Raw genomic sequence first — 18,894 nt, 5'->3', positions numbered from 1 at the left:
CTTTGGAAGGAAGGATGCTGAAGCTGAAACTCCAGTACTTTGGCCACCTCATGCAAAATATTGACTCTTTGGAAAAGACTCTGATGCTGGGAGGGATTGGGGGCAGGAGGAGAAGGGGACGACAGAGGATGAGATGGCTGGATGGCATCACTGATTCGATGGACGTGAGTCTGGGTGAGCTCCGGGATTTGGTGATGGACAGGGAGGCCTGGTGTGCTGCAATTCATGGGGTCACAAAGAGTCAGACACGACTGAGCAACTGAACTGAACTGAACTGATGCTAAGGGCTTCCCTGGTGGCTCAGAGGTTAAAGCGTCTGCAATGCAGGAGACCTGGGTTCGATCCCTGGTCGGGAAGATCCCCTGGAGAAGGAAATGGCAACCCACTCCAGTATTCTTGCCTGGAGAATCCCATGGACGGAGGAGCCTGGTGGGCTACAGTCCACGGGGTCGCAAAGAGTCAAACATGACTGAGCGACTTCACTTTCACTTTATGCTAAGGGCTTTTTGTACATTATCTCATTTGATTATCACAACGACCCTGTAAATTGATTACACTTTTTTTTAATAAAAAAAAATTTTTACTGGAGTATAGTTGCTTTACAGTGTTGTGTTAGTTTCTGTGAATTGGTTTTTAATATTGCTACTCCCTAGAGCCCATCCCTCCCATTGCAGTGGGCAAGGCTGGAATCTGAACCAAGCAGACCAGAGCTCCAACCACCATGCCCTACCTGCCCCCCTACCCCCACAGTTCACCCATTAGCAAGGAATTTTGCTCTTTAATGAGCTTGAGTGGGGAAGGCAATGCTTTCCCAAGCATCAACCCTTTAATGGTGGGGTATCAGGAGTTGCCAGGGAAGGGTTTTGAAAGCCAGGGTCCCTCCTGGGCTTCCCAAACATCAGGAGGAATGAATGGGCAGACTGGGGCCAGAGGGTCTCACCAGGAGGTGGCCGTGCAGAATGCAGGGTCCAGTATGGATGGCTTGGCTACCAACGTCTTGTGGAGGATGTTGATGACAGGCCGGGCCCTGCATAGAAAAACCAGACATCAGTGCCTCAGGCCCACCCCAGGCCAGGCCAGGGTCAGGGCTCAGGCTTGTATGGACCTGATTCTGAAGGTGGACAGAGCTGGGGCTCCACGCAGGCAGGGACGGAAGAGAGAGAGGTCCCCATCCACCATTGCCCTGGCTCACCTCAGCAGCACGATGCGGTCTGACAGGCTCCCCACCAGCAGGTCTGGGTAGAAGTTCTCATCCACGTCCATCTGCCCACTCAGGGAGTAGCCAAAGGTGGCCAAGCCAGGCAGTCCCAGCTGCTCTCCATGGATTACCTGGGGGCAGGGGGAGGCGGTGGGGACAGGCTCTGGGGAAGGTTCTACAGAGTGGGGCCCATGGGGAATAGGCAGGAGTGCGTGAGGAAAAGGAAGAAGGTGCCTCTGTCCCTGGCCGTCTGTACCTGCTGGGGCTGTCTGAGGAGCCCCCTGGAGCTGCCATGGTAGATGTACACTTTGCCCGAGCCCTCGAATGGGGCTCCCACAGCAATGTCTGGGAAAGAGAGATAGTTCAGGGTCACCCCGGGTACTATGGGCCCCATGGTTTTCCAGTCCTATGCTCCAGGCTGCAGAGCCCAGCATGGCAAGACCTCCCTGTCAAGCAGTGCTCAGAGGATCAGGGAACAGAGTTCTGTGACTTAGGATTAAAACTGGGACCATTAGGCACCCAATTGCCTCCTTTTATATATGGGAAATTAGGCCCAGGAGAGGGAAGTGACTTACCAAAGTCACATAGCAAGTTAATGTCTCCGGCAGGTCTAGACCCCAGATTCCTGACCGCTGGCTATTTGTTTTCCCTTATTACTGTGCCTTCCTTCTCCCCTGTCAACCGCCCCTCCAGACACCTGGTTCTTCTCATGACATTTAAGAGCAGGGTCACAAAAGCAGGTGTTCCCCATTTGTGACTTTGCCAGATAGTTCTCAAACACTCATCTCATCCAGTCCTCACGAGGGTGCTGGCAGTAGGTAATACTGTCCCCACTTCACAGATGAGGAAATAGGCTCAGAAAAAGTCGGACAGCTAATAAGTAGAGAAGAGGCTATTTGAGCCTATGTCTAACAGTGGGGGCTGGGATTTTCATCGCAACACTATAACTTTTCTTGTTAAATTCTAACCATTATTTCCACAAAATAACTCCAAGATGTTTTGTCTTCTTAAACTTTCTAGTTTGCTGCTTTTGATCTGATATGGCCTAGGTAATTAGAAAGTCAAGCTTGTAGGAAAAGTAGGCAAAGGAAGAATAAGTAGATCTTGAGTGACAACTGGGCAACACTTCGATCAGTAAGTGCTTGGGCTTCATTAACTGAACTTTCTAGCACCTATTTTGGCTCTTGAGAGGTTCCTCTGCCTTCCTTTTGGTTTTCAGATATATTCTGGGAAATTGAGGTTGTCAGAGAAATGACTTCCAGATAAGCCAGGTGCTCCCATGGCAACCAGGCTAAACCCCTTGATTTATCCCTCTCCTTGACATGCAAGGTCTGATTGGTCTCCAAGTCCAGCAGAATAGTAATTGGCATCCCCCATATCCAGAACTTCTACCATGTCCCTGTGCTTAACATCCACACCTGGTATACTATATATATATATATATAATTTTTTTTAATATTTATTTCTTTATTTGGCTGCACCGGGTCTTAGTTGCAGAATGCAGGTTCTCTAGTTGTGACATGCGGGCTTAGTTGCCCCTCAGCATGATCTTAGTTCTCCGACCAGGGACTGAATCCATGTTCCCTGTATTGCAAGATGGATTCTTAACCACTGGACCACCAGGGAAGTTCCACACCTGATATAGTAATGCTATGCTATGCTATGCTAACTCGCTTCAGTCGTGTCTGACCCTGTGCGGCCCCATAGACGGCAGCCCACCAGGCTCCCCCGTCCCTGGGATTCTCCAGGCAAGAACACTGGAGTGGGTTGCCATTTCCTTCTCCAATGCATGAAAGTGAAAAGTGAAAGTGAAGTCACTCAGTCGTGTCTGACTCCTAGCGACCCCATGGACTGCAGCCTACCAGGCTCCTCCATCCATGGGATTTTCCAGGCAAGAGTACAGGAGTGGGGTGCCATTGCCTTCTTCGATATTCTTTTTTAAATTTTTAATTGGAGGATGAAAGTGAAAGTGAAGTCGCTCAGTCGTGTCTGACTATTTGCGACCCCATGGACTGTAGCCTACCAGGCTCCTCAGTCCATGGAATTTTCCAGGCAAGAGTACTGGAGTGGGTTGCCATTTCCTTCTCCAGGGGATCCTCCCTACCCAGGGATTGAACCCGGGTCTCCCACATTGCAGGCAGAGGCTTTACCATCTGAGCCACCAGGGTAATTGCTTTTTAATATTGTATTGGTTTCTACCGTACATCAACATGAATCAGCCATAGGTAATACTATATTCTTGATCTTAACATCCCTAGCCTTGCTCCCCACCTCCATCCAGCCCACATCTCCCTCCAGAATCATCTTTCAGGGTACCAAGCTATCATGTCACACCTCTGCCCTCAAATCTTTTCGGACACCCCTCTACCGTAACCCAAGCATAAGGCCCTAGCTTTGCTGCCTGGTTTTCAGTGTCCACCCCACCCCCACACTACCTCTCCAGCCACATCTCTGATGTGAACACCTCACATCAGCCAAATGGACCACACTCACATTTTGCCCCTTCTGTTCCCATCACTGTGTACACTCAGCCTGGCCTTTGACACCCAGTGGTATGTCCATTGTTCTAGGAAGTCTACTGAGCTCACCCCTGGGGGCTCCCTCTGCACTGCTGTGAGCTCCCCAGACCTGGCCCGAGTCTGTCTCCTTTTTGGGCCCTATCAAGCCTGGTATGCAGTTGGCTCTCAGTCAGTGGGTGCTGGGCCGGGAGTGCTGGCTCATACCCTGGAATCCGTCTTGGTTGACGTCACCAATGCTTGCCACAGAGAAGCCGAAGGCGGAGCGACTGGGGCCGTGAAGAAGGAGGGAGGGGTGGTCTGGGAAGGAGGTGCCTGCCTGGTTCATGAAGATATAAATCGCACCCCCTACTTCCTCTTTCCGCTCAAAGTAATAGGGGGCACCCACCAGGAGGTCCTGCCACCTGCAAAGGAAAGAAGGAGGGGAGATGGAACACGCAGCATAACTGTTATTTAGCAGACACAACTGCGCCAGGCAGGGCACACAACTCTACAAGTGATGCCTCTGGCCATAGGTTGTGGGAAGGACATGGAAGCGTCATTGTGACCAATCTAATAGAAAACACAGGTTGTGGAAAAGCCATGTACACACAGATCACACCCAAACAGCTCATATCCACTAGGGCCATACGAATGACAGGCACAGTCAGTGAGATGCAGGCATCACGAAACTGACATGCAAACCCATAAAGTCCAAATCCCATAAAGTCTGATTGCAAATCAACATGCAGAACTGATCTGTAAATCCCTGCAAACAGCATGCAAAAAAACGCACAGTTGCAAACCTCTATTTCTCTGCCCTCACTTGTGCAAGCCCACCCCCTCATCATTCTCCCTGGCCCCAGAGAAATGTCCCTGGATTCTCACCCATCATTGTTCAGGTCTGCCAGGGCAATGGCACTGCCAAAATAGGCTCCCACCTGCGTGCCCTCCAGCACCTGCCTCCTCCGCAAGTCTCCACCTGCTTCCTGGCTCAGCAAAAAGACAGCGCCCACATGTTGGTGCCGCGGGGCACCTGTCACAATGGTGATGTTTGTGGGGTGCAGGATGGCACTGCCCACCTGCATCGTGTAGCCTGGGATGGGGGGAAGGTGGTCAATTGAGACTCCAGTAAGGTTGGTCCCCTTGTACTCTGGTCATCTCCCAGGATCCCCCATTATCTTCTATTCCTCTGTTCTAAGTTGGGCAAGAAAGTGGACCTTGGATGCCCAGCCCCAAGTCCTGACTGTACTCTGACCATGAACTCCATGAGGGTTGTGACTCTGCCTCTGGGTGGAGTATACAGCTGGTGCTCAGTAAGTGTGTGCTAGCTGAACTGAATGCTACTGGTCTCAGTGCAGCCTGGCCTCTACTCCACAGACACTGAAGGGGAGAAGACCAGTGTGCCAGGGACGGAGCCCCCTCTCTCCTCCCCACCAAAGGGCCACTACAACCGGACTCACCAATATAGAGGTTTCCTTGGTCCTCTGGGTCCTTGTAACTATATTCAGACAAATCCCAGTCCTTCCGCTGAATCATGTAGCCGTTTCCTTCACAAAGATTTGAGGAGGGGGTATAAGTCACCACTCCTTTTCTCCACTATGTCCAGCAACCCCCTCCAGATAAGGATAATAATAACCCCTTTTATCTGTGAGTACTTTGCCATTTGAAAATCACTTACTCTTTATTTTAACAATTCTGAGCTAGCATGATGACCCCATTTTGCAGATGAGAAAAGTGAGGCTCAGGGATGGAGGCTCAGGGATGTCCAGTCATGGCTGGAATCCAGTCATCTGGGTACCGGCATACTATCAATACATGACATTTCTCCCACCGTAGTCAGCGAAGCCAGACTCACACCATTATCTTCTCCTAATCCTGTCCCCAGACTCGGGCTACCTACTTTCCCCTGCCTCCCAGGCTGCTGCTGGAGAGTACCTTGGCCCTGCCAAGGAGTGGGAGGTAAGACTAGCAGAGTGAGCAGAGGCCTCAGCCTCAGGTGAGCCCAGAGCTGTGACTATGCCCTGGGCAACCTGTTGGTCAAGAGGACAAAACAAATAAAGCACTGGGATGTAACATGCCACATAAGAAATATAGTCAATAATAATGCAATCACTTTGAAGGGTGACAGATGGTTTCTTGGCTTATAGGGGCGATCATTTTACAATGTACTTAAATGCTGATCACTATGTTATACACCTGAAACTAACATAATATTGTACATCAACTATACTACAATTAAAAAAAAAAGAACAAGATTCTGGCCTCCCTCTGCTTGTTGATTCTGCAACAGTAGGTGCAGTAAGGGAAAAGACGTCGCTGTTGCTGTAGCCTGTGGTGGAGAGAGGCAGGTGGAGGGTGTGTGAGCCGTCAGATGCCTGAAAGGCAGTATGTGGCGTGGCAGAATCAAGCATGAGTTTTGATATAAGAAAATACTCTGCAGCCCTCTCAAAAGATTGCCTTGTATGCACTGACATGAAAACATGCCCAAAATTTATTGATACATGAAGAGAAAGTAACAGAACAATACATTTAAAATGATTTTCTGTGTGGGTATGTGTGTTTCTTAAGATACCTATATATTCTAAAGCAGGTCTGGAAGGACCCACAAGACACTTAGCAGTATACATTGGGAAATGGGACAAGGGAGATGTGGGAGAAGAAGGGCGCTCTTCCTGTTTATTTTACTGTACCATTTAGTAGTTGTACCAGGAATGTGTTTCATTTTTTAATAAGTTTTTAAATGGTTAACTTGGCATCAGAGGGACCTACATTCCAATACACATTTCAGGACTTACTACTGGCCTTGGGCAATTTATTTTACTTCTCCAAGGCTCAGTTTTCTGTAAAATGGGTATAATAATACTTGCATTTTAAGATTAATTAAGATAATAGGTGTACCTCTGGTACCTAGAAAGTGCTTTAAAATAGCAGAGGTGGTTGCTGATGTTGGCAAGGGCATGCTCTCCTCTGCCCTCTTGTGTGGAAGCTCTGGCAGGCTTTCTCAGGGCCTAACAGGGGTGGTGGTCTCTGCTCTTCTTCCCTTCCCCCACAATCCCCACCTTTCCAGTTGTAGGCACCAGGAGCGCCAAAGTACACGGTGTTTTGGGTGAAGCCGCCGCTGGTGCCCAGCTGGCACATGCCCGTCTCCAGGTAGTCAGTGTTGCTGTTGCACATCTCATTGTGGTAGGTCTGCCAGTCATCCCTGGCATCCAGCTCCAGGTCGTTGCCTCTCACATAGCACTTGCCCACCATGCGCCGCTGGTCCTCTGACCCGGACCACAGCACCTGGGTGTAGCGGTGGGCACAGACCTGGGGACCCCCCCCCCACAACACACACAGCTAAGCCCACAGCGGGTACTCAGGAATGGAGTCTCCATGGCCCTGTGCACCTCTGCTTTTGCAGGAGAGGAGTGGAAAGAGGTCTCCCAGCTTTTCTCTCTTCCCATAGAAATGCCTGGACCCGCATTGCCTTTCCAGAATTCCAAAACCTGCTCTGAGGGTTAGAAACACTTTTTGGAAGACCAGAAGGTACTGGATTTTGAGAGTGGCTTAGAGATCTTGGCAAAATAAAAAGGGAAAAGGATGAGGGGATGTGGGGCTCAGGTTCTTGGGTCTAAAAGGAGCTAGACACAGAGCAGGTTAGGAAGTTGCTTCTCTGTTGTCCCCTGATGATCCTGCCCTCTTAATAAACGGATCAATATTAGAATAACAACAACCACCACCGAGGCAGTAGCTAATACTTACTGAGTGCTTACTTACTTAGTAAGTATATACCAGACACAAGTCTGAGCTTTTTGCATATTAATTCTCTTAAGCCTCCTACCAGCTCTATGGGATAGGGATAATTACTTCCTCATTTTAGATAAGGACACTGAGGCACAGAGAAATAAGCAACCTCACATCCAGAGAGAGGCAGGGGATATTCAATCCAAGGCTGTCGGGCTCCGGGGTCAAGCTTTTAAGCACCAGACTGTGCTGCCTCTCTCAAAGCTTCTCCCGGCACATGAGAGGTGCTCCATTAAAGTTTATTGGGCAAATCAATAAGAATAGGGTATTTGTAAAGCAGCCAGGGGCCAGATGAAGCCCAGAACCAGACCTAGTTGCCGAGTCACTGGGAAGTTTCTAGTGTTGGCACGCAGAACATGCTCACTGAAAACGAACTGAATGAATGGATGGGCAAGTAGAAGGCTGTGGAAGGACCCAAGATCTAGACTGACTTAGGCGGAGCTCTGGACCCACCATCCTTGTAAGAGACTAGAAACGGTGTTTCAGTGAGCCGGTCAAACCCGGAGCTTGCAACAATGTTCAAAGGTGACAGAAATCACAGCAGTGATGACTATGGGGTGACAAGTGACTGAAAAGGAGTGCACTGTCCGAAGTGATGTAAGTATGCCATTTCTTTAATGGGTGTTGATTACTTGGGTTTATAATTTGCCAAAATTCAACTGAAACTTAAAATCTGTACATTCACTGTATGTAAATGTTACATGAATTTAAAAATGAAAAATAACTTGTCTATCTGGGACTCAAAAATTGAGATCCCAGGGGCCAGCACTGATGAATGCAGGCTGGAGGTGACAAGTGACAGCAGGGAGTGGCCCCCAACCCAAGCCGGATGAGCTGGGGCAGAAGGGCTGTGCTTCTTCCGTCAGCTGGCCTCCCCGGAAGGAGTGCGTCCAGGCCACATTGCCTGAGGCTCTCTCTGCCCTTTCCATCTCGTAGTCCCTTCAACTCATTCCCACAAAGGGTGAGCACCGCCCCCACCCCGGGGTGGGGGGAATGGGTGATTCAGAAAGGACCCAGGCTGGCCCTTGGGAGAGCGCCAGACACCCTCCCCATCCCCCTGCCACAGTGCAGGATGAAGGGACACACATGTCCATGGAGACATACAGCTGCAGAAATCGACATTTGCAAGCTCATGCACCAAGGTCCCTTCTCCTGCTCTCTGCTTCCCTCTGCAGCTCTCGGGAGATGAAAGGAGACGTCTGGAGGGGGATCCGACGGCGAGCCCCGACTTACCAGGACTCTGCCCGCAGGGCCCTGGCTGGCCACAGTCACGCCGAGCCACATGTCCTCAATGATGTGGTTAGGGTTACCTGTGGGCATGAGAGGGCTCATGAGCCAAGGCACCTCATCCCATCCTCTAGGCATCAAGAGCCTCCAGAGGGCAGGAGTTGGTCCCTCCCAAATCTCCCACTCCAGCAGGGCCACCCTCCCTCCCTGCCTTCCCCAGCCCACCACAGTCTGAGCGCCACAAATCCCATCTGGTCCCACTCTCCCCTAGGGCTCCCTCTTCCCAGCTGGACAAGAAAGCACTTGAAACTGCCCAGCTGAGCCTTCTGTCTCTTCTAGTCATTCTCTCTGTGCTGCCTCTTCCACCAGGCTCCTGACCCAGCACCAGTTCCTAAGCCCTCTTCTCACTTTTCTCTTTGATGTCCATCCGCTCACAGTCATTCTTGTGGGCAGTGAGTGGGCACAGGTACACAGCACCAGTCCGGTTGGTATAGCCATCAGGCACAGCGAGGTCCCGGGGGGCACCAGCCAGGAGCCTGGGGGCAAGAAGGTAGTAGACTCAGGCTCATACTCGCCAAAGCATGCTTCAACTAACTCACTGCTTGATGTACATGTACCAAGCATCTGCTCTGTGCCAGGCTCTGAGGGCAGGAGATGAATGGCTCCGTGCCCCTCCCTCGAGGAGTGCCCAGGGTGGGGAAGGCAGGCAAGGAGACAGACACCTGTGGTCAGTGCCTCATGAGAGGAAAGCAGGGAGCAAACCAGCCCCAACTCTGCATGGGGGGCAATCAGGGAGGCTCACAGAAGAGTACCTTGGCCTGAGTCTCAGGATGCTGCCCAGGGCTCACCAGGTAAAGAAGGGGAGGAGGGGCACTGCAGGCTGAGGTCTGACATGCACAAGAGCCAGGAATTGTGAGCAAGAGGGTGACTCAGGGATCTGCAAGGCCCTCGGTACAGCTGGAGGCCAGAAACATGGGGAGGAACAAGAGGGCAGGGTGAGAAGGGAAGCTGTGGAGGGATTTTAAGCAAGGCAGAAACATGGCGAGATCTGGGTTTGGAAGGACTGTTTTGGTATCTGACTGACATAAGCAGATCTGGTTTGGGGAAAGAACGCTTGGCTTCTGAGATGAAGATAGATGGGAAAAGAAGGAGGTGGCGTTGTCCTGGCACAAGATTCAAACTTTCAGAGATCCAAGGAAAGGATGTGTGAGGTGGTGGGGAGGGGTGGATAGTTGGAGGCCTGGGTCCTACCTCTTTAAGCCGTCGGAGGACTTAGATCTTGGGGTGGTCTGAAGAATGTGGGCAGGAAAGGACAACTGACCCCAAACCACAGCTGGGTGAGCTGAGTCAGCAGGGTCCTTAAGTGACCCTGGAGTGTCTTCTCGACCCCTTCCTACCATGTTGAGACAAATTTACAAGGTATGGGGGTGACGGCAGGAGAGCTGAGTACCTGACACTTTGGGCAGAAGGGTGAGCACGAGAGTCGGGGTGAATGAGGACTTCAGTCACCTTGTCCCCAGTCTGCCTGGAGCCCATCTTTAGGGATGCCACCTGCAAGTCCCTACAAGGGTTCTTAGGGCTCCAGCAGCCCATCCCATACCAGACAGGTGACTAGAGGAGAGGAAGGCAAGTGATCAGCCTTGACATATTCTCTCAAAAGGTAGTTCTTGGACCACTAGAATAAAAAATCCCTGCGATATTTGTTCAACAGGCAAATTCCTCAGCCCACCACAGACAGCCTGAGTTGAATCTGAGGGTAGAGCCCTGGAACCTGCATATTTAACATACATCCCAAATATTCACATCGTGGTTTGAGAACCCAGCTCTACCACCCCTTGCTCTCCCAGCATCATCTGTCAGCAGCCTTTGGACGTTCTGCCAAGACCACCTCCTCAATCTTGCTGGACCCTGCCTCCTGGGTAGCAGACATCTCCCAGGTACTCCTCCATCTGCCCCGGCAATGCTGGTTCCTGAGGCTCCCAACGCAGAATTGGGGCGCCAGGCCTCCTGTTAGAGCCTGGATATGCAAAACAACAGCCCTGCCTGCAGCTCCTGCCTGGGACCTGAGAGAGAGGGCGGCAGGGAATGGGCAGCGCCGGGCCTGGGCATGCCGGGGCCTGGGTGCTTCCGCCCACTGGGTATCAGGAATGCGCTGCCTGGGGGTGCCGTGAAGGGACCGCTGCCGGCACCTCACACCTCAGCTCAGATCTCACCCTGGAGAACAGTTCCTGAGAGCAGGGGTGCAGCTTTTCTATGCAGAGCAGGGCGGGCAACTCCAATAGAAGGGCTGGCAGGGGACCAGCGTGGCAGCCAGGCCCTGTTAGTCGACTAAATCCTTGGTCTGGGCTGAGACGGGTACCTAGTGAGCCCATGGCCTCACTACCTGTAGACATCTGCCCCCAGTGTGCCTGACAGGTGAGAGTGGGGAGCCGCTGCCCGTGGAAAAGGAATATTTCAGCCTTGGAGCTGAGGGCTCTGGTTCTAGGTGTGTTCTGCCTCAATGGACAATTTCCTTTCCCTCTGAGCTGTGAGTGCCTCATCTGTAAAATGGGCCAGCAGCTGCCCCACCAGCCTCCAGGATGGTTGGGGGAGCAGTGGGTTCACTCTTTAGAAGGGCCTTCTGACTATGAAGCCGAGGCCCATGTGAGCACGGTGGTTCTGCTTTCTTGTGGCACCAGGATGGCCCCAGCACACCCCCAGGCCTTGCTCGGGGGATCCAGGAATTTCTGCCCTGCCAGATGAGGGGATCTAAAGCAGAGCGCACTGGGCAGACTAGTTCAGGTGTTTGGATGGGGCAGAGGGTAATGTGGAAGTAATACTTCTGGGGCCGAAAGACACCAGGCCATCAGTCAGGTCAGCGGGCTACTGGCAGCTAGTCATTCGAGGGTGGGAGCTCAGATTTGGCTGGAGGTAGCAGCCAGGGGTTGGCTACAATGACCTTGAAGGGGTGGGTCCAGGCCTCAGTGGGCGAGGGATCCCTGGAGAACCCAGATTGCATTCCAGGGCGAGCAGTGCAAGGGAAGTGTTGCTATGCCTGCGGCTTTCCAGGCCCAAGTTTAAGTGCTGGAATGGTTGAGGAGCAGGTGGCCACACCCTCCCAGCAGCCTCATCTTAGAGGGAGTGGCCTGAGGGACCCCCTCCTCTTAGCCTCCTGTGGTACAGAGAAGGCAGAGCTGGCCATGAAGAGCAATCGGATTGACATAAAACCCCTTACTACCTATACCCTTTCCGCTCTCACCCTGCACCAGCCTGTGCCCACTGAGGGGCAGTGGGGCAAGACCCTAACCCTAGCCCTGTATCCCAGGCCCCTCCCTCCCCAGAGATTCCACAAGGTGCTCCCCCCACCTCCCTGGAGTATTTTTAGCTCCTACTTGGCCTGCTTAGAGGCCCTTCAAGGCCCTCTGGCTCCCAGCCCAGGATCCAATGGATCCACAGCCAGAGGACTGGGAATAGAAGGGGGAAGGAGGGTGTGCAGAGGGCCGGGTCCAGCTTCCTCCAGCCACAGTCAGGTGTGGGAAAATCCAGAGGGTGGGAAAGATCTTTTCATTGCTGTTGTAAATGAATGTAAGTTACTAAGCAAATGAGCACACTGCTCCTGCTGTTGGATCTGGTCCAGATCAGGTCAGATCAGAAGCTGATCCCTCCCAGACCACCACTGAGGTCACCCTCCCGGCAGCGGTCAGAAGCGGGATGCAAGGCGGGATACTTTGTTCAGCTCTTGCAGCAAGGGAGAAAGGAGATTGGACGGCCTCTCTCCTGAAGTCAGGCTGGGCTGGGTTGGAGTGGGTACCCCTCCAGAATGAGTAAAATGACCTCTCAAGGGCTTTCCAACAGCTGCCTTTTCACCCTACTTTTTGGCTCCAGCCAGACAGCCCCTCCTGGCCTTTGTAGAGGCCCCTGGGTTCCAAGTCCAGAGAAGCCCTTTCTCACTCCTGCCACTCCCCCCTCCAACCCCATCACTCTTTCTGGGGCAGATCAAAGCTAATGCAACAGCCAAGTAGAAAGCAACAGAATCAAAGGAGGCTGGGGAACAGGGCCCAGGGGTGTCAGGGCACCAGTCAGTTCACCCCAGAGAAGTCTCCCTGGGGCATACTGGGGCAGGATGATGTTCAGAGAAACAGCCCATAAGATTCAACTTCCCTGACTCATCACCTCAGGCAGGCACTGGGGTGGCCCCAGCGGAAAGACTTCAGTTAACACTGAGGGGCCAGCAAGTCCAATACTCAGGCCATGGGCCCCCATGCCTTACTCCTTTGGCCAGAAAGCCAGTTAGGGAGGGTCCCACTCCAGCTCTGAGTGCTTGGGTGGGGTGGGGGGCAGTGGGGTAGGGGGCAGCTCTCTGATGCCTGAATCCCAGCTCTGTGCCAACCCTCTGCCTGAATTAGCCATGTCCGCAGAGGCTGCTCCTGTGTTAGCTGAAACTGCAGCCTCTTCGTCCTCCCCAGCTGCCCCCAGTCCCCTTTACCCTCTGGTGACTCAGCCTAGAATCCCAGCACCAAGCTGGGGAAATGAGAGAATGAGAGAGGACAGGAGAAAGAGGACTTGCTCAAGCCTCCAATAATAAAGAACAAGGCTGTTTTTCTCATTTCTTCTCCCTTTCTCTGGCTCCTTGGTATTTTTTTCCCACATCTGATCCCTTACGGCATTTTTCATGTCATCTAACCTCAATCCCTCTTGATGTTAGTTCTGAACAAGCCCTTTTCACTTCATTTTCTACAAGATCAGGCTGCCCCTACCTCCCATCCAGTTTTAAGCGCCTTGGCCTGGCCTGGTCATTGGAGAAAGCCAGAGAGAAAGGACACTACGGATCCAGGCCTTCTGCTTGCAGCCACAGCTGCTCTGCCCATTTCCTCTGGCACGAGCCTTGCAGGCTGCCAGGTGCCTGCCCTACCCAGGGAAACATGTTTTAGGAGAACAAGTAAGCCTGGTTCCTGGTTCCTTATCTCACTGAATTCTGCCCCATACCTCAGGTATGACCTCATCTTCCAGGAGCTGTGGCTACCCGGGCCCCAGTCTTCCCAAACACCCTCATTTCCAGGCAAAGGCCCCAGAGGTATCTCCCATAGTCTACAAGGTCAGGTCAGGCCAGGACACCTGGATTCCCAGGAGGGAATGACAGAACAGGTACCAGGGGAAAGCAGGGGAGGTCTGTGACCAGAGGAATAGTCCCTCTGCTTCCCCAGGGGTCCTCACATATCTCACTAAGAAGCCCAAAGCACCCTGGTCCTCTCCCCTTCCCTGTCCTGCTCCTGATCACCAGGAAACTGGAGATTCCAGGGACTGGGAAATTGGGGCCGGGGTTAGAGTAAGCCTCTGATATTGTGGGCACGGAACCTTAGTCTAGAGATGAAGGTGATGGGGAAAAAAGACACACCTTCGTTTTTAACCATTACTACAATAAGGCCTTCTTTGAGAATATAACGAAAGCCATGCTTTTCCCCCCTCCTGGCTCCAGAACAATGCACAGACATGCATGACTTTGCATACACTTTCCAGGGTCCCTGTATCTCCTGAAAATCTGCAGGGAACTCCAGGCTCAGACTTTGTTCAGGATCATGAACCTTCCCCCATTTTCCAAAGGGACTTTGAAGCTAACAGAATATAAGACTGCCACCTGACTTGCTGGTTCCCCTGAGCTGTGTACTCAGACAGCTGTTTACATCTGGCTACACAGCTGGCTGCAGCTAAGCCCAGCTGCCCCAGCTGGTTCTCCCTAAGGGTCATGGGGCAGAATTCAGTGAGATGAGGAGATGAGCCAAGATGTAGAATCACCCCTGGAAAGACTGAAGATACCCAACCAAATGAGTCACGCAGAACAGTATCTAGAACTACCTGTCACTCTGAGATTCATCAGTTTTAGAAACTTCTGGGCTCCTGAAAGGCCTAATGCCGTCTCTAGCTGCCCAGGAAGAAAAGCAGGACTTCTCCACTAAGTCACCTTGAGTGAGGCCCTTGGTTAGCACAAGAGCCCTCAGCTGATGCAGTGTTTACCCCAAATCATCTCCTTAAAACCTCACCATTACCCCCATGAAGAAAGCGCCCTAATATGTGAAGAGTCAGGTATTAGTGGCAGATTCTAGATGGGAAACTGGTAATGGGATTGGGGGCCTCTTCTTTCTCCACAATGCCAAGTTGCCTTTTACACACCAACAGAGGCAGGAAGGCATATATAGATCCAGACTGAACCCCTTTCTCGGGAAAACGGGCCCAGAAAATGGAAATATCCTGCTTAAGGTCACATAGCAGTAAATAAAAATAAAAAAAGGCCGGGGAGGGGGGGGAGTATTGCATATTACAGAATCTATTATTTCCTCCAGCTTTCCATTACCTACCCTTGCTTTTCTGATGTTCTCTTTACACTACATTGCCTTATATTATGTTGATTCAGCAATGAAAATCTGAAAATCCTTTTCTGGGCTGGGGCAGAAAGAGCACTAATATAGAAACTTAAGCTGATGGTCACTTAGGGTCTCCAAAAGATGGAGGACTGGCTAAGGCCAGACGGCAGCCGCTGGGGCCAGGTTGGGAAGGGTGTGGTGGCCCTAACCTCTGCAAAAGCCAGATGGAATTGAGGCCAAGTAGGCAGGTAGACTGGGCAAGGGCCGGGCCAGCAGGGCAGGGGCCAAGGCTGAGGCGGAGTCTGGACTTTGGACATTCCAACTTCCTCAAGTTTCTGCAGGTTCCAGCCAGAATTAGAAAAGGTTTCAACACACCCTTTATCTGACCCTGTCCTCTTGCTCGGCAGGGTTTGACATCTCAGTAAGTCAAACAGAAGAGGCCAAAGAAGGCCTGCCTGCGCTGTCCTAACAGCCTTCCCTCCTGGATAGCCTCACCTTCCCCAGCTGCCCTTTTCCTCCACCTGCCAACCTCAGCACACTGAGCCCACGCAGAGAAACTTCTCAAACTTGGACATGCCCCTCTGGGCGTGATATAGGGTGGGGGGCACAACATAAGCAGCTGGATGTGTCTCCTTCCCATCTCTCTTCTCTGTCTCGCTCTTTCCCCTCCTTCTCCTTGCAGATGTTGGGGAAGGAGACCAGAAGAGAAAAACACTATTTCCCTCCTGAAACCAAAACAAACACACTCAGGGTTGAAGATTCAACATGAATCCGTGGAATGCGAGGAGACAGAGACGTCTAGTGGGAGGGCATCACTGCCGGGGCGTGGGGGTGGGGTGCAGGAAACCAAGGGGGAGTCAGGACAGCTCCTCCTCTCACTGCTACTTCTGCATCCTCAAGGGGTCTGAAGGAGCGCCTGGACAGCTCCAGCCACCCAGACTCGCCGTCACCTCTCTCTCCAACCACCAAGCACTTGAGAAGGCCCTCCAGTCTGGTTCTGCGCAGGGTGTGGCTGGCGGGGCCACACACTAAGTGTGAGGTGGGGGCGGGCGCAAATGCATATCCCCATAGGTTCTTCCCGGGAAAGGGGAAAGGCGTTTATCTTGCAGTTTTCCCCAGTTCCCAGCCTTGGAGAGATGAGGCATTCGGTACACTAAATTCCCGGTTCATTGAATGGGAGGGGTCTCAGGAAACGGGGACTCCACTTCTATTCTCAACAGAGGTTTAAAAGGCTGAGGGGCTGAGTCTAGACAGGTTCTGGCCAGGTCAGCACTTGCAAATGATTACTGCCCCCATCCCACTTCCAATCCCTCTATTTCCCGCCAAGCTTCAGCAGCAGGAGAGCTGCCTAGGTCCCCGCCCTCTCGATCTTCGTTCCCAAAAGCCGACGGCCTGCGAGCCTGGAAGCCACCGGGCCCTAGGCTCGGACTCAGCTCGAGATCTGCATCCTGTGCGCACACTCTCCCTCCCACCCCACTCCGGCCAGTTTCACTTACAGGTAGCGCTGCTGTCGCTCTGTCTGCCGATGGAGGGCGACCGAGTAACCGAAGAGGCTGCCCGGGTTCCCGGCCTCCTTCACCACCAGGAATCGGGTGTCCAGGTTGAAGGCGGAGGCGGCGCGGTTGCTTGCGGCCACCATCAAGGCGAGCATACCGAGCAACTGCCGTAGGACGCCGGCGGCGCGGCTGGGGCCGGGGCCCATGGCTGCCGGCGGGAACCTGGCCCCTGGCGAGAGCGCGTGAGGGCGTGGAGCTGGGAGTGAGGACCTGTTCACCTGCTCCCCCGCGCCACCGGAGAACGCTCCCGCGGGCCGCGTAGTTAAGCCCCGCAGCGCTGATCAGTTTCTGGCCCCCAGACTTGGTCAATTTTACATCCGCTCACGGTCTGAACGCTCAGATTTCCCTCGGAGGTCCGCGGGTCTGTTCTCCCGCCTGCACTGTCCCGGGTCACCTCCCCCCTGCCCGCGGCACCCTGCCCCTCAGCTCGCACCGGCCGCGCCCACTTGGCCACACAGTCGCCTCCGATCCGGGTTCGGCGGCGAATCTGAGCAGGCAGACCAGTCCACCGCAAAGAAGGCAGGAAGGAGGGGTGTCCTCCCGCACGCGCCCCGCCTCCCCACGCCCAGCCCCGCACCTCCCCACCTTGCGCGCCCAGCCAGGGCTAAGCTTTCCTTCCGGGGAAAGAGAAAAGGTCCCGGCTCGGCCACCGCCTCTTAAAGGGGCAGCACCGCCCCTCCCTCATTCTTCCTGGCCGGCTCCGCCCTCTCCCACAAACACCTGTCGGGAGACCCCAAAAGCTTGGATTTCCCCTCCCCTCCGCTTGCTCCTCCAGAGAAGCGTCGCTTCCCGAGCAAGATGGATTGGACGGGCGGGGCCGGCGGTGGGATTTGTCCCGCTGCTTTGCTGCGGCCGCTGGAGAGGCCGTTCCGGGCGCGGCCACCTCTGTGGGTCTGGCTGGAGAGCCCCGGCATTGGCGCATCTGGGAACCAATGTCCGCAAGCCACCGGCTGGAAGGCTCTACTCTCCGCCGCCGCGCTGTGAGTCCCTGAGAGGTTAGCGGTCTCTGAGCGTTCTTCCTGGTACCCAGCCCCTTCGCCTTCCTTCTCAAGATTTTTTTCTTTTACCCACTTGTTCCCACCTACTTTGACCCGGGCGGGGAATGGTCTCACAAAATCAGACAGATATTTAGCAGTGGTAATAACCAAGCATCGCTAATTATAATTAGCAACAACAGCCTTTTCCCCGACAGGCTACGCCTTCTAATATCTACTATATCATGAATACCCAGTCGATGTGAAAAGAAGTCCCTTCTCTTTAGAGTGCCTGCGTAGCCAGGACCTAGGCTCAGACTGTACCCATTTCTGATTCACCCTTGCCTTCAGGGCCCAGCGCAGCAGAATCCCAAAAGTCCCTTCCTCCCACCCAGGCTGTAACTGAGTGTTTGGAGACTGGGCAGGGACTTCAGCCCCGACAGGTTTGTCGTGGGTGGCACCAGGGTTGAGTTAGGTAGGCGGAGTCCAAAGATCTGGTTATCCGCAGAAGAATCTAACTAAATGGAAACTTAAAGAGATCACTCTGTTTTCTTGAGTTTAACTCAGGTTTCTTTTGCTGCAGCACAAAGACCCATTTCCCCTGAGCATTCTTTTTTCTAGGCTTTAGGAGCTTTCTTACTGTGGTACAACAGTTCATTCTTCAGAGCTTACTTCTCAAAGTTCATTTTAGAGCCCCTATCTCTGAGAGTTTATGGTAATAAGATCACCATATTGTAGGGCTTGGGCAGCGTAAACTATGCTACCTGCTTTACAAATATTAGTAAATTAAATCCTCACAACAATCTTTCAGGTGTTATCTCTGTTGTAAGGTGAGAAAACCGAGGCTCAGTGAGGTTAAGCAACTTGAAGGCTACGCAACTTGGATTTTAATCCTATGCTTTCTGACCCTAGAGCCCTTCGTGACCACTTGTGCTAATAATTAACATTCAAACCATACACAGGGCACATCTAGGTTTGGTGGGGCTTGAAGCTTGTACAATTTGAAGCCCTCTTTAAGGAAAAGGATAAAGAATTAAGAGTACAAAATTAGATTCAGAGCATGGGAAAGGACTCAAGCTGAACTTCTTTTGATGAATCCTTTCACCTACAGACTCTCATTTCATTGTCATTTGGCCTCATTCAACTTAAGGAGGAAACTAGATGTCCAAGGTCACACAACTCATGGGAGGCCAGAGCTAGCACTGGAGGCCACTGGCCACAGCTGTGTCTTTAAGAGACAAATTCCAGCCAGATGTTGGTTGGAAAGCCAGACACGCCTGAACAAACGCAGCTGTGATAGCAGCGTTTCTCTAAAGT

The 18,894-nt window shown here is 52.6% G+C and overlaps 1 protein-coding gene across 2 annotated transcripts in view; it reads right to left on the bottom strand.

The window, feature by feature from the left end:
• The window catches only part of ITGA3 (integrin subunit alpha 3), a 32,248-nt gene extending 15,045 nt beyond the window's left edge, over positions 1–17,203 (bottom strand). The window contains exons 1-10 of one of the 2 annotated variants that reach the window (XM_006061979.4): positions 16,544–17,203; positions 9,118–9,245; positions 8,716–8,792; positions 6,756–7,005; positions 5,157–5,243; positions 4,582–4,789; positions 3,922–4,118; positions 1,455–1,543; positions 1,193–1,329; positions 941–1,027 (exon numbers count right to left, since the gene is read on the bottom strand). In XM_006061979.4, the coding sequence (XP_006062041.3) occupies positions 941–1,027; positions 1,193–1,329; positions 1,455–1,543; positions 3,922–4,118; positions 4,582–4,789; positions 5,157–5,243; positions 6,756–7,005; positions 8,716–8,792; positions 9,118–9,245; positions 16,544–16,749 (1,466 nt within the window). In that variant the 5' untranslated portion in view covers positions 16,750–17,203. The remainder of the gene's footprint in view (positions 1–940; positions 1,028–1,192; positions 1,330–1,454; positions 1,544–3,921; positions 4,119–4,581; positions 4,790–5,156; positions 5,244–6,755; positions 7,006–8,715; positions 8,793–9,117; positions 9,246–16,543) is intronic. The other variant, XM_006061980.4, reaches the window with a different exon arrangement.
• Between the last annotated feature and the right edge of the window lie 1,691 nt (positions 17,204–18,894).

Source organism: Bubalus bubalis, chromosome 3 (assembly GCF_019923935.1).
Source record: "Bubalus bubalis isolate 160015118507 breed Murrah chromosome 3, NDDB_SH_1, whole genome shotgun sequence".
NCBI lineage: Eukaryota > Metazoa > Chordata > Mammalia > Artiodactyla > Bovidae > Bubalus > Bubalus bubalis.
This window is presented reverse-complemented; position numbering and strand designations above follow the sequence as displayed.